Below are 16,053 nucleotides of genomic sequence, written 5' to 3' on the forward strand. Positions count from 1 at the left end.
ATAATGCTTGTGGATTCAATCATGTTTTAACTTTTCTCTTTAACTATTTTCGAATTAAATTTGGTAATGCCTTTGAATTCACTTGGGTTTTAGTTTTTTCATGTCATTATCAAACTAAAACATGTATACATCTCAGAAAAGTCTTATCAAGTTTAAATTATAGATTGTAGAAATTTTATATGATTGATAGTTTCTACTTTTTGACTGTTAGTAATTCATATAGGAAAAATAACAATTAATCCAATTCAATTTTCTTATAAAAAAATGAAGAATGTCTTCATAAAATCGTTCTAAAATGTACCAATACATCCATACCCCTTATGATAAAAGGGAAATAATTTGACAGGCTAGAAGAAACCTACGTAATGATCTATGTAAGGAGGCCAAACAAATTCGGTTCTAAGCAGAAATTTTGAAAGCACTTATATTTTTAAGGACCTTTCATGGCGAAGATCACAGTAGGAAAGAACAATTTACACCCCTTCCATTAATACATTTGATAACCAGATATACATGTGTTAATCACAAGCCGAGAAAGTAAAAACAAAAAAACCGAGAAATATGATTTGGTACTAACCAATGTATACCAGATTCTGTAAAGATGCAGACATAATTAGGAGGATCTGAAGCTCAGAAGGGATAGAATTTCATGTGGAGCAAATGAATTCAAACTCTCCTGCTGTGAAATGAAAGATTAGGGCAAAGGAGGAGATGAAATTCGAAGGTCTTGCAAGGTCAAGACCCGCCATTTTTTCACAATTAAAAAGCTCGGGTAGGATAGCACCAAAATCATTAACCCTCATGGAAAGAGCGGGCTTTCTGAATCTCGTGAATTCTTCTGCTCATTTCACTGAATCTTCCAAGCATATTGAAACTTTCACAAGAAGATGAGATTTTCATCATCTGCTAACCTAATTCAGCTTTCTGCGCCTCTGGTATTTTTCACAATCTTCTCCGCTTTTATGACCTAAAAAAGAGGGTTTTTTGAAGCATTGTTACAAAAATTTTGGGTGCGGAGCAGAGTTTATTAAAATGCGAAAATCACGTGGTGTGAGAAGAATCTTGCGGAATTTGTGGGGCATATTTTTCATGGATGCTGAGGTGTTGCAGTGGGCAGTCAAAAGTTTCGATTCGTCTTTCTAAATTTGCATCGAGTGACGGAGTTATTATTCCCTTGAATTTATCGGGCAGCGGGGTTTAGTGAAAAGAAAGGATCATCATGTGGCCCTGTGGGAAGCGGATTATAAGGAGGCCTTGGAACGTGCCTGTGCAGTGGAAGGCTGCAATCTTCTCTTTTCTAATTAGTTACAAGTGTACGAGGTAAGCGATCTCAATGATCTCACGTCTGCAGAAAAATGATGTCATAGCTGAGTATGCAAGTCATAGTCAGGCGGTTTTAGGGAAACTATTGTTTTCACATCGACACAAAATGATTTCACAGCTAAGCAAGCAAGCGAGGTGGTGGATGCAATTGTGGTTATACAAAATGGTAAGATTGCAAAATTACAAATTCTTAATAACGTATTTTATTTTTAGTAAATTTTTCAATATTTGTATTTAACTATGGTCTACATTTGATATATAGTATTAAGGACTATGTCATGTTTCAAACAAGAGACAAACACGCGCTAAAAAATGGAATGCATACCCTATGCCTCTTGCTTATGACCTCTCTTTTAATAGGAATGCAAGAAAGATTTATAAACACAAAGATACTTTTGAAATGTTGTTTTAGTTAGTCTAGATTATGGGGTCAATTTGTAACCTACCCACATTATGGATAAGTGTCCATTACACGTTCCTCAATGGTATACAGGGTCACCTTATAAAGAGTAATTCTCTTAGTCACCAGGTTAAACTTTTAATTCCTCTTGGTAATGAAAAGAGTATAGGTTCATTAATTTACGAGGAAGATTAATAATTGTTCCATTATTTATTTATCATGAATGATAAATTAGATTGTGGAAGCACCATAGTGTGTCCTAGTTTTTACTTTCCTCTAAAAGCTATAATTTTATCAATATTTTTCAACATGCAATGCACATTTTTTATTATAACAATCAAATCAATCTTGCCAAAATTTATAGATGTAAATTAGAAATTTGTATATGTTGCAATATATAGTTTTTGGGATTAAGAAAATAATATCTCACTAGAAACAAAATCTTTCCACATTTTTCTAACTCTAATATCTAACATGTGGATTTGGTAACATTTTATTTGTTGTTGAAAATTTTATCAGTACTAATGAAATTTATCTGACCTACATTTTACCACAACATTGTTGAGATTTGATTGAAAAGATCATTGTTGAGAGAGATCATTGAAAGATGGAGATTGTTAAAGAAGACTATGTGTTTCAATCATTGTTCTGTCATTGATGTCAAACTTGCTATTTTCTGGTAAGACAATTGCTTATAAGATTCAAATACTATCACTTAGTTGATTGATGAAGAGGATTTGATCAATAAGAGGTAACAATAACACTTAGAGGAAAGGTTGAGTTATGATTATGTAATGAAGTACAAGGATTAGTTAAGACAGTGATGACATGATGTATTGATAATCTACTTAAGGTTACAAAGGCTAGTTACACTTAGAAAGTTTAGAAGAACAAGTTACACAAAGTTTGTCTACCAAGCTTGACCGAGTGGATAGTAGATGCCAAGCAAAGTTAGTGCAAGCCGAGTAGACAATTAGTTGGAGCCAAGTAAAAGTTCATTCTAGTATATGCCAAGCAAAATAGTTGATGTTGAGTAAAGTTTAGTTGATGCTGAGCATCAATAGAATTTAGTAGGTGCTGAGTAATTTCACAGTGGATGCCGAGCAACGCAGTTTGTACCAAGCATCAGATGGTTGATAATGCTGAGCTGCTGCATTACTTAAAAGATTGAAGATTCGATGAATTTGAGCTGACAAGTTTGTTTTCTTAGATTTTGTGAACCAGGAGGAAGATAAGGTTGATGAGTTGGTGGCACAGAATTTGAGTTAAACAGTTTTAAGGCAAATTCAAATGGATTCTAGGAGAAGTTTCTAGAAGAGATGTGAGATATGGAGTAGATACATTGCATCCTATCTAATCTATTTGAACCCTAAGTTGAATGATGGAAAATGAGCGAGAAAATATCTTAATTTCCTATTTATAGGAATGTCTGGTCATGAAGCAAAGTTGTCATGTTCGACAACCTAAGGGAGACAAGGAGTCAAGGGTTTTGCTTAATCAAGTGACCTAAGAGAAGAGTATGCAATGACATGTTAAGCAAAAAGGCTTAAGGAGATGAACTTGAAGGGTGAACAAGCTATCAGAGCTGCAAAGTATCAAGGCCAAGCAGAATTGAGGACTAAACAGAGATCTGTAATCTATAAGAGAAGTTGTAAGTTGTATCAGATAAAAGCTCTATTGTTACTCTCTAAAAATTGTATTAGTCTAGGGTAAATCCTTTGGATTAAGGTTGACCTAACAATCATTTGTAAATCCTTTAACTGGGTAGCATTCCAAGTGAATGGCCTAAAGTCCTCTAACAAGGCTCACTTTTAACAGATTGAATGAGTTCCCTTAACCGGGTCACATTTAATAGTGTGTGTTGTAACCTTTAACAGGGTTGGCCTTTCATAGGGCATCACTTTAGAAGAGTGAAAAGAGTCGCATGTTACTGGTAGTTTTTCCCAAATTGGGTTTCCACGTAAATCATTGTATCAAGTGTGTTGATGAATCTATTATGTTTCATGCTTTACATTTCTACAAGTTGATTTGATAGTAACCTACAGGTTTTAGTGATTACATAATCTTATGGATGCATGCATGAGCATGAATGTTTTATGGGTTCACTAAGCTGTGAAAAGTTTTATTTATACATCTAAACCTTGAATAATTGATCCCCCCCCCCCCACATATTCTAAAGTATTCCAACAATTAGTAGTAGAGCCATCTACTTAAGAGAACTAGTTTGAAATTACTGGAAGCACAAAGATTGAGATGTCTAAAAGAGAAGTACCCAAACTCAATAGAAATAACTTTCCTGCATGGTAAAGTTTGATGAAGCTACACCTTAGAGAACTTTGAGATCATGCACAATCTACCATTTCTATGGAACATGTTGATCCTGTTGGTATCCCAACTGCTAAAGATATGAGGAAGAAGAAGGAACACAACCAGACAGTGCTAGAGATTGCCTCTACCCTAAGCTATGCCAAATTTGATGATATCAAAGGTCTTGACAGTGCAAAGAAAATGTGGGATGCCCTAGCTACCATCTATGGAGGAGACACCAATGTTCTTAGAGCCAAAGTTCAAAGCCTGAAAGATAAGTTTGATGAAATGAGAATGGAAGAAGGTGAGAATATTGCTCAATATGTTGAAAGGATAAAAGAAGTGGTTAATGCAATAAGAGGAGCAAATGGAAAACTAGATGATGAAATTGTTTTAAGCAAGGTTTTGAGAACACTGCTACCTATATATGCTATTAGAGTTTTTGCAATTCAAGAACTAAGATTTGTTCTAGGGAATAAACTATCACTTGAAGTTCTAGTACGTAGACTCACTGCTTTTGAGCTATCTAACTTTGATAATTACAAACTTGAAAAGATTGAATCTTCTTTCAAAGCTAAGGTGTCATTAAAGGAACTTGATGAGAAGAAAAAGAAAAAGAAGTATGTGTCTAGTGACAGTGATATAGATGAGAAGGATGTTGAACAACTTGAAGCACTATTGACAAGAAGATTCCATAAAGGTAAAGGAAAGTTCAAAGGTAAGTTACCTATCATTTGTTTTAATTGCAATGAGGTTGGTCATATTGCTGCTAGATGTTCAGAGAAGAAGAACTATAGAGGTGGTGACAAATACAAGAGTAGAAGAGATGAAGACAACAAGGATTATAGAGACAAAGGCAAGAAGTCTTGCTACATTGCTGAAGAGAATGATTCCGATGAACATGATGATGAGGTGGTATGTGTTGCAATGAAGGATGAATTTGATGAAGATGATGCTACTGCACTTGTGACTTGTGTGAATAAGAATGATAGATGGATCATTGACAGTGGATGCTCACATCACATGACTGGAGAGAAAAGTAAGTTCATTACCCTAAATTGTTATGATGGAAATAGTGTAAGATTTGGTAATGATGCACCATGTTTGATAAAAGGAAAAGGTTCTATCAAAATCATAGATAAGATATCATGTGACAATGCTTACTATGTTGAAGGACTAAACTATAATTTTTTGAGTGTGTCATAATTGAACAATCTGGGATGCAAGGTTGAATTTGAAAACAAGATTGCTAAGATATATGACACAAATGGGAAACTGATTCTAAAAGGTGATCAAACTAAAAGTAATCTATTCTTTCTTGATACAGAGGATGCTACTTGTCTTGTTGTAAATTTGATGATGTATGGCTATGACACAAGAAGTTATGTCATGATAACTTTGAAAACTTAGTTAGTTTCAGTAACATGAAGAAGACTAGAGGTTTGCTTAAATTGAAGAAGCCTGATAATGTAATGTGCAAACAATGTTAGTTAGACAAAATGACAAAGTCAAGTTTTAAGAGTAAAACTTATACCTCTAAAGGAATACTAAAGATTGTTTATACTGACTTGTGTGGACTAATTGAAGTACAAAGCTACAAGGGAGATAAGTACATAATGCTATTTGTTGATGAGTATTCTAGGATGATGATAGTTATTTTTTTGAAATAGAAATCTGATACTTTTCAAATGTTTAAGTGGTACTTGGCAAGAGTTGAAAAGGAAACATGTAAAAGTCTAAAACGTTTGAGATCTGATAGAGGAGGAGAATTCACATCAAATGAATTTGAGATGTTCTATAATGATAGAGGAACCAAAAGACAGACATCTACCCCTAGAACCCCTCCATAAAATGGAATAGTTGAAAGTAGGAATAAATCTATAATGGACTGTGCTAAAATACTCATGATGGAGAAGAATGTTGCTTCAAAATATTGGAGAGAAGCTGTAAGCACACCTGTCTATACCTTGAACCATGTACAAATCAAGAAAGGTACTCATTCAACACCTTTTGAACTATGGTATGGATACTCACCCAATGTAAAATACTTTAAGGTATTTGGAAGTAAGTGTTACATTTTTAAAGATGTTAGAAATGGTAAGTTTGATACAAAAAGTGAAGACGGTATATTCCTAGGATACTCCATAAGAAGTAAAGCTTATAAGTGTTTGAATACTAACACTAACAAAATTGTGGAAAGTGCAAATGTGAACTTTGATGAATATACATAAGTACATGAGGCTAAACCTATGAAAAATCTAGAAGAATACAAATCATTTGTATACTTCTATGAAGGAATGCCTGCTAAAGAAGATGCTACAAGTCAAGTTTCAAATCAACAACAGTTATAGTGACTGCCGAGTCACACCCTATGAATGTTGAGTTGCATTCATGAACTAAGTTGCATTTAGATGCTAAGTTACAGAATGAAGTGGATGCATATTCTGATTCTAAGATTAGTACACATGAAAGAGATGCTGAAACACCTAATAGAGATATACATAGTGATTCTAAAGTTGAAAGACAAAATGAAGAAACAAGAGCTCAACTAAGATTATCTAAGTATGTCAAAAGACATCATCCTGTTGCTTAAATTATTGGAGATAAAGATGATAGAAAAATGATAAGAAATAGATTGAGAAGTGATACATGTTTATTGAGCTTGAAGGAACCCAAAATAGTAAAAGATGCATTAGAAGATGTTGACTAGTATAAAGCCATGGAAGAAGAGATTGAAGAAATAGAGAAGAAGAAAACATGGAGTCTAGTTCCTAGACTTAAAGAAAAAAATCTGATTGGTACCAAGTGGGTATTTAGAAACAAACTGAATGAAAATGGTGAAGTCACAAGAAACAAAGCAAGATTAGTTTGCAAGGGATATGTATAAGAAGAAGGAATTGACAATGGAGAGACATTTGCCCTTGTTGCTAGATTGGAAGGAATAAGAACTCTACTTGCTTATGCTGCATAAAAAGGTTTCAAAGTTTATCAGATGGATGTTAAAATTGCATTTCTAAATGACATATTAGAGGAAGAAGTTTACATAGAATAGCTAGAAGGTTTTGTTGATGTTAACAATAAGAACATGGTATGTAGACTGCACAAAGCTCTATAAGTTTTATTTAAGAACATTATAAAAACTTTAGGAATTCAACTTTTGCATTCTAAAAAATCAAAGAAATAAAAATAAAAATATAGCAATTTTTTACATTTGAAATTATATTTGTAAATCTTAAACAATATAAAGACCACCAATTCAAATATTTTGTTATGTATATAGAATGATTATATAAAAATTTCTTTCAAATGTCTTTTGTCTTTTATATTTATTAATTAAAATATCTCAACTTAAATATTGAATTTTATATAAATTTTTAACCTTTTCTCTTCCTCTATCTACATCCCTATTTTTATACTCTATAAACTATCCACAAGGAACTTGTAAATAAATAATCTCTTTATTTTTAATAATAAATAGTAAATGATTTGATAATATATTTATTAACTTTCTAATTTTTAATTTTAATTTTTAATAGTTATATTGTAAGGGTGCACAAAATAGAAGGCTTACATTTTTTCTATTTTAGCAAATGTCTATGTACTCATTATCAATGAATAATCTAATTAATCTCACCTTGTATTCATACATAATAATTTTAAAATAAGAATGTTGAAGATGACTTTTAATTCACCTACAATTATTTATGAACTGTGTGAATGGTCTAATTTTCTCTATTCTTGCATTATTTTCTTTTAACTTGTTTATCTTTTATATTTCTTATATTATAAGGTGAATTTGCTGCTAATATACTAGGGCACCATCTTATCTAAAGCTAGATTTTCTATCTAATGCAAATAAGCTAGTTTTACACTGGTCAAACCATAGCAAGTCACTCACATCAAGATTCAACATAGACCATCTCATGTAATTATCAATGCCATTGAGGAAATATATGAATTAAGATTCTGATTGCAATAGACTTTGTATCCAATGCAAAGTTAGCTACTTTTACATTGTTCAAACAATATCAAGTCATTCACATCAAGATTCAACATAGATTGTATCCTATAATTATCAATGTCATTGACAAAATATTTAAATTAAGATTCTCATTGCATACATTATAGACATGTACTATTGTAATGAATGTTGACTTCTGGATAGTCAGTACTTTTTAAGCACCTAAAATTCTTTTGAAAGTTACCATTTAATATATCTCAAGTGGGAACATTGCTACTTCTATTTTGTTTAAACTAAAAACTCAAATGATAGGAACTATGATGCTTGTGTCTCTTGTTTAAATATGGTCTCTATATATATAATATGTAGTATTAGGACTATCTTGTACTTAATGCAAGAGGGATATCTTATGGGTAGTGGCTATGCAGTTACGAAAATTGTTTTTATTTCTATTGGTTTTAACTACTTTCTAAAAAAATCTAAGTATCCCCCTTCATGTGATGGACATTTTTCGTGCCTCTATAGCCGTTGCCTATCTTATGGGTCTATTCTTCTTGTAGAATTTGAACTTGTCAATTGATTTCAATGATTTTACATTGATAGAAAAAATGATGTAAGTCATGTGGTCGAAGTAAACTAGTGATTTCACATCGACACAAAAATGATTTCACAACTAAGTAAGCAAGATAGACGGTAGAAGCAATTGTCATTACACAATATGGTAAGATTGAAAAATTACAAATTCTTATAACATATTTTTTTTTTAGTACTTTTTTTCATTATTTGCATTTAAATATGGTCTACATTTGAAATAAAATCTTTTTGCATTTATCTAACTCTAATACCTAACATGTGGATTTGGCAATATTTTATTTGTTGTTCAAAATTTTATCAGTACTAATGAAATATATCTGACCTACATTTTACCACAATATTTTTTGTTCAACCTACTTATCAAACGTATTTGTCTGATAAAATAAGGGCATCATTGTGAATTGCAAATGAAATTTGTCCTAGTTTCCTTCTTTTTGGCATATGAAATAGAGACATTATATATTTGACCTATCATACTTATAAAAATATGTATAATATTAAAAATATGTTATATCTTATATTTTTTAGAGAGATAGTTTTGAAGGATAATGCATAAATAAACATCTTGTTGATATGAACATCAACATGAGACTAATATAAGTACCTTATGATCAAATATGCTAGAAATCACCTTTCCCAAAAGCATTTAGATTTTTTTGTAGAAAGCATAGTGTAGTTTTCAACCAAAATATTTTGTAGAAAGCATATTCAGATTTTTTTTTTAAAGTGTGGATGAATGCACCAAGTTGTGGTGCCAAAAAGATGACAAATAACTAAAATTTTAAAAATTCTAAAAACACGTGCACACTTTTTTTAAAATTCTAGATATGGGCTGCAAATCTGTGACCCATTCTATTTTCACTTGTTTCCTTTTGTTGGTGCCTTCTTTCCCCTCAACAGTGCACATATGGTTTGTAGAAGTTGAAGAATTTCCTCACTCCTCCTCAAAATGCCTCCTCATCACCAGAGATCAAGATCAGGATCATCAAGTATGTTTTCTAATTTTTTTTTTTGCATTGTTTTGTATGTTTTAGCATTATTTTATATGTTTTTTTAGTTTTGCTTCAAATTTGTTTATTTATTTAAAATGCAATTGGTTTCTTATCAGGAAATATGAATAATCAATCACCAAATCCCCAACCTAATGAACAAATTCAAAATGAAAACCCTCCATAAGAAGAGAAAGAACTTCCACAACCTCCATCGATTGAAAGACCTCCTCCTGGCACCCAAGATAATATAATGAATGAAATAAAAAGAGAGAAAAATGAATTAGAAGCAATCATTGGTAGGTTTAAAGCTTGTGGGAAAATTAATCCTATGAGAGCGCAATTGGCATCCTCCCTTGAGTCCATTATGAGCCATGTAGCTTCTGTTAGTGGTCAGTTGGATATTTGACATGTTAAGAGAGAAGAATAGAGAAGATATTATGCAAAAAAATTATCTTATAAAGATGTAAAAAAAGTACACAACAAAAGGTAGCATATGTGCATTGTTTAAAAAGCGACGAGAACAAGACAACATTAAACATAAAACTAAAAGGTTCCCCAACCACTGGTACATACATGATGATATTATAAATAACTTTTGGGATAGATGGTGGATGGTCTTTGATGTCCCTCCCTACAATAATCACAAGTTCCAATGTATTTCTTAATGAAATTGTATTATGAATTTGTCCTTGGGGAGATCCCCAATTATTTTGACATGTTATATTCTTAGGGTAGAGGTGGGGGGTCATCATTTGAGAGACCCAGGGAATGTCATGATCCTAATGCAATTAGGGTGCTTTTTGTCAAGCCACAGGGTGAGCATGTCATTATTTCTTCAATTGTGAAGGAACATGTAAAGACCAATACTCTAGGGACTATCAATTGTTTGACATAGACCCTCATTCATTATGCCAGTCCATTAGTTGAGGAGAAGCCTTCTTTGCATCATAGTCACATATGAACATCATGTGGATCCTTATGCACATTTGGTAGTCATGTTGGAGATACTATGGATGATGGGATAGTCACTAATGAGTTCCTGAGTGACACATTTGGTATTGAAACATAGGTAAATTATAATTATAATAAACTAATTTTATCACATTTCATATGTACAGTGAATGACTAATTAATTAGTATGTCTTGACAATATTCAAAATTTAGGGTAAGAGTGTTGATGGCCCTAGTATAGATTCCTCGACCCCATTTTACATTCTGTCGATGACTCGAGAGGTACGTATCAATTTAATCATTTAAATTAATACATATATTTTTTAAGTAATCATATGAAGGATTAACCAAAAGAATTTATCCATGTGCATTAGTTCTCTATTGAACCATTGACATTCACAACAGACTTTGAGCCTAGGCATGATACTAGCTTCATAGAGGTACATTTATTTCATGTTAATTTAATTCATTTGATTATATTATATTCTATAAAAAATATGTAAATTGTGTTATATGATTTATAGTTGTTGACATCTGAGACTCCTCATCTTCACCAGTCCATCAATCGTGGAGTTGTTGCCATGATGGCTAGTTTAGAGTCATTGATTGAGGTATGAAAGAGTTTTCATAGTTTTAGTTGTTGTTTATAATAGTCAATATTGAAATTTCAAATGGTATTTATAAGTATGATCGAGTGATTATATTGATTGAATTGTTGTAGGGCCTTGTTACTCCTAATCATCCGTGAGCCTTTGAGGTGGATGTATAGAGTGACTATTTGATGGTGGTAGGAAAATAATTAATTTTGTGTGTACGTATATTTGATTTCAATGTATAATAATTATTGATTCATATATATTTTATTTGTATCAGCTCTAGTTAGAGAGGAGCTTAAACAAGAGGGCGAGTGAGCGTGTGAGGAAGGCTCCATCATCTTCATCATCTCCCTCCATGCAATGACCAAAGACCTCTAGGGATTTGTTTCCTTCCCCTTGTGGGAAGGATAAGATATAGGGATGGACACATGTATAGGCCTTAGTGGACATATATCTTGGATTTTATGTTAGTGAACATATTCAACATATATTTGATGTATTTATGACATTTTATATTTGATGTATGACATATATTTGATGCATGACATTATTAGACTTACAACTTTGATGCATCCAAAATAAGGGTAGAAATCATTATAATAAGCTTTGATAGTATCTTTTGACATGTGAATAAGGCTATGATATTAATTTTTATTTAAATTGTACAAGTTATGAGTAATTTTTATTATGAGTAACATATTTGGAGTTTTTGTTGGGATGAGAACAATGAAACTTGAATTCTTATTAATGTTATATAATTAAAATTGAAGTTTGAGTGTTGAGTTGGCCACATTATGTAGATGTCTAAGCTTGAATCTTATTGTCATCATAAACATTTGAAGAGTTTATATTATATTCTTTATCTTCAAAACACAGGAAGACTTGAAATAAAGTTTTTAATTTATTCATGGAATTTGATATCAATATTTCTTGCTTATCCATTAATGGAAACACATTATATATGCTCTTCTTATGATTCCTATAGCTATAGTTGTTGCATTGTTTCTTGGATATCTTTTGTCTGTCATAATCTTGGTGTGGGCACCTAACAACCCTTGTTTTGGCTTTTTTTGTGTTGTTGTTTCTTTGAGGTTTTTTGTGACTCTAGCCAAGTTAGGGTGGCGTGTTGGTCTACTTAGATCAAGTTTCTTTGACTAAGCCTTATTTAGGTATGTGCAAGATAATAAACACTAGGAGGGACACTAGGTGGTCAAAGTGGGTCAATGTCTATACAATGATGCTGTGGAGGATGACCCTTCAACCCTCACTACTCATGAGGGAAAATCAAAAAATGGGATAGACAATTAGATGGTTCCACTATTCTTCCACTAGGAAAGGGAGTATCTATAGGAGGAAAAGGAATTAGGCAACCCATGAGAAGGAAACTCGGTGGAGAGATTTTTGCAATATAATTCATGATTTGTGGAACATAATTTATCTACAACTGGAATGAAGCTAGAACAATATTGTATGATATCATTGAGGTTGCATTCATTTTTGGAGGGGCAATTGGGAAAGTGGATGGGCATGGAGGGAGAGTCATGTATTGTATTGCAGAAGGAATAAATTCTTGCGCACATGGATTCAAATTGGCAGTCATGGCTTTCTACAATTATTGTGCCTCCAATATTCCTTATAATATATCTTTGTAAGGGCAATGATAGAATGATAAATGTGATTTTGAAAGTCATGGTAGGGAAAAATATTTCCAAGTCCCCTTTTGGTGGTGGTCTACCTATTTTCATGTCAAGTCCTTAATAAACTAATGCTACACACAAAATGTATGTTGAATCCACAACTTCTTGCATGGAGAAATAATTTCAACATTGGGCTTCTTATCTATAGTAATATAAAAAGGAAATGGAAATGCAACACTATCTATGAAATGCTTGAGCAGAAGCAATATCAATCAGACAACTTAGAAGAATGTCAAACACAATCTCCATGAGATGGGCCAAAGAGGAAATTACATTAAACGTTGAAGTTTTACCTTGGATTAAGTTAGTCCATGTTTTTATAGTACTTTTTTCTTCATTAAAATTTTCTTTAAGTGTTCAACTTGTATCTTTTTCATACTTCCAAGAATCGACACACAATATTTAGTGACTCTTAGGGTCAATTCTGCTTGACGTACCCAAGAACGTTCGAGAGGTCAATGGGATGAGATGAGCCCGGGACTAGGGTCTACTCAACCAATTAGAGCTAACATAGTAGATAGTTTGACCACATAATGAATTGTTACAGAGATTCACTAGTTGATGACTTTGTATTGGTCAACACTACAAGTTTTAGCATCACTCGAGATGGGGCTGCAAAATCAAAATCAAATCCAATCTCCATAAAGTGATAGAGGTTATAGTAGGTGTCAAGAACATGATCCTATAACACCTTGAATTGCATCCATACGTTGCACAAACACCGAGATATGCCTCGTCAAAGATCACTGCCCTATGGGATTTAGTGACTCTTAGGGTCAATTCTATTTGACGTGCCTGAGAACATTCAAGTGGTCAATGATATGGGACAAGCTTGGGACTAGGGTTTACCTGGCCACCCAAAGCTAACAAAATAGATAGTTCAATACCAGAATGAATGATTAGAGAGATTCACTAGTTGGTGACTTTGTACTGGCCAACAATACAAGTTTTAGCATCACCTGAGATGGGGCCACAAAATCAAAATGGAATCCAATCTCCAAAATGAAAAAGTGTTCATTGTAGGTGTTAGCAACATGATCTTGTAGCACCTAGAATTGGATCCATACCTCACACAAGCTTTGAGATATGCCCCATAAAAGGTTGCTACCCTATGACATATAGTGACTTTCAAGGTCAATTCTGTTCAGCATGCCTAAGAAAGTTCAACCGGTCAATGGGATAGGACAAGCTTGGGACTAGGGTTTACCCAACCACTTAGAGATAATGAAATAGATAGTTTAATCCCATGATGAATGGTTAGAGAGATTCACCAATTGACAACTTTGTATTGGCCAACACTACAAGTTTCAGCATCGCCCGAGATGGGGCCGCAAAATCAAAATGGAATCTAATCTCCAAAAAGAGAGAGGTTATTGTAGGTGTCAACAACACGATCTTGTAGCACCTAAAACTACATCCATACCTCGTACAAGCTCTAAGATATGCCCCATCAAAGATCACTGCCCTATGTTATTTAGTGAGTCTTAGGGTCAATTTCATTTGACATGCTTGAGAACGTTCAAGCGGTCAATAGGATGGGACAAGCTTGGGACTAGGGTTTACCTAACCACCCAGAGCTAAGCAAGCAGATAGTTTGATCCCAGGACAAGTGGTTAGAGAGATTCACCAATTGAAAACTTTGTAGTTCAACATCATCCAAGATGGGGTCACAAAATCAAAATTTAATCCAATCTCCAAAAAGCAAAAGAGGTTATTGTAGGCGTCGACAACACAATTCGATAGCACCCATAATTTCATCCATACCTCAGGCGAGCTCGAAGATATTCCCTATCAAAGATCACTACCCAATGATGTTTAATGTTAGAGTAATAAGATATTACCTTATTAATTAAATCATTTCAATTTAATTATTAAGTCATTTTATCTCTAGTTTACTTAGGCTAAACTTTATGTTAGAAATAGGGAGTATCGAGAGGGGGGTGAATCGGTATTCTACAAAATATTGTCACCAACTAGATATTATTAATTACTTTGAACCATGCATAAGAAAGTGAAAAAGTAATGCTGAAAAATAATATTAACCATGGATAAAGAGAACTCATAACACTATATTTTGTTAACTAGGGAAACCTTGATCAAGGGAAAACCTCGGTGGGGATGATACCCACTAGATAATATACTGATATATATGTTCCTTGTTAGAGGATGGACCATATTAGGATTCAATTAGAAAATTCAACATAAAGAGTCTCTATTAGGAGACTTTGAATCCCTGTTAGGAGATTCCAACCTTGTTAGGAGTTGTAGTACATTAGATACAAGAAAAGCTCACTGCCCAAACATGCACTTCCAATTACAAGAAGAGCTCATTGCCCAAACATGTAATTAGTCTTTAATTAAATAGATGTTGTATCTTCTTTCTTGACTGATCTCTGACCTTAGCTCAGTCTTGGATCACAAAATTGAGTTCTCAAAAACTTTGCATATATCGCTTCATAAAAAGTTCACATATCACTTATTACAATTTAATTGCACACTTTTTTCCCAAGATGTCCTTCGCATAAATACCATGCCTTTTCAAAAATTGCTACTAGGTTGACTAAGACCATAATATACTTTTCCAAGTTAGAGTAAACATCTAGGATGTTGGCCCTAATTGGTCAAGTAAATTATTTTGTAAATAAAATAATTCCTTTCCTTTGTTTTTGTTGTTCTATTTCACTAGGTAAATTGTGAGTATCTCTTTTCCATACTATCTATACTGATGTTTGAGGTTATAAACATCATCATCAACATGTATACTATCTCCACCTAACTTCACTAGTCATAATGTGATGTCATAAATATTTTATTTATAAAACAATGTACTACTGTAAACCAATTTCATACTTAGACAATTTTTTGAGTACCAAAAGCTAAGTATCTTTATTTCTAAGGTTTACTACAAGTATGTATATCATGTGTCATCATTATTGACAACAATTACATCACTACATATAGACAATTTTCAAAAATCTCCCCCTTTGACATTGATGACAACAAAGTAAAGAAAATTGGCTATGTGACAAAAACCTTAACACAAACTTACAATACTTATCATCTGTTACATTACAGATACTTCATATTACAAATGCTCAATTTCTTAATTTCTTCCCCTTTGAATATGATTGCTACATACATAATTTAGTATACAATTTTCTTCTTCAACTTCTCCCCCTTTGACATTAATGACAAAGGTTAGAAAATCTGAAAACTGTCAAAAAAGTTGTCT

The 16,053-nt window shown here is 32.9% G+C and overlaps 1 protein-coding gene across 1 annotated transcript; it reads left to right on the forward strand.

Moving 5' to 3' along the window:
* Nucleotides 1–1,032: 1,032 nt before the first annotated feature.
* On the forward strand, nucleotides 1,033–11,684 carry LOC149532310 (uncharacterized). The gene is made up of 8 exons (XM_089805696.1): nucleotides 1,033–1,101; nucleotides 1,192–1,267; nucleotides 1,442–1,489; nucleotides 9,486–9,574; nucleotides 10,903–10,968; nucleotides 11,053–11,139; nucleotides 11,250–11,315; nucleotides 11,402–11,684. Exons 1-7 carry the CDS (start codon nucleotides 1,033–1,035, stop codon nucleotides 11,274–11,276), a joined length of 462 nt encoding a protein of 153 aa, XP_089661822.1. The 3' UTR covers nucleotides 11,277–11,315; nucleotides 11,402–11,684.
* The last annotated feature ends 4,369 nt before the right edge of the window (nucleotides 11,685–16,053 follow it).

The sequence above is a fragment of the Cupressus sempervirens genome, chromosome 10, assembly GCF_028749045.1.
Source record: "Cupressus sempervirens isolate cs-2001-9-10 chromosome 10, ASM2874904v1, whole genome shotgun sequence".
Classification (NCBI taxonomy): domain Eukaryota; kingdom Viridiplantae; phylum Streptophyta; class Pinopsida; order Cupressales; family Cupressaceae; genus Cupressus; species Cupressus sempervirens.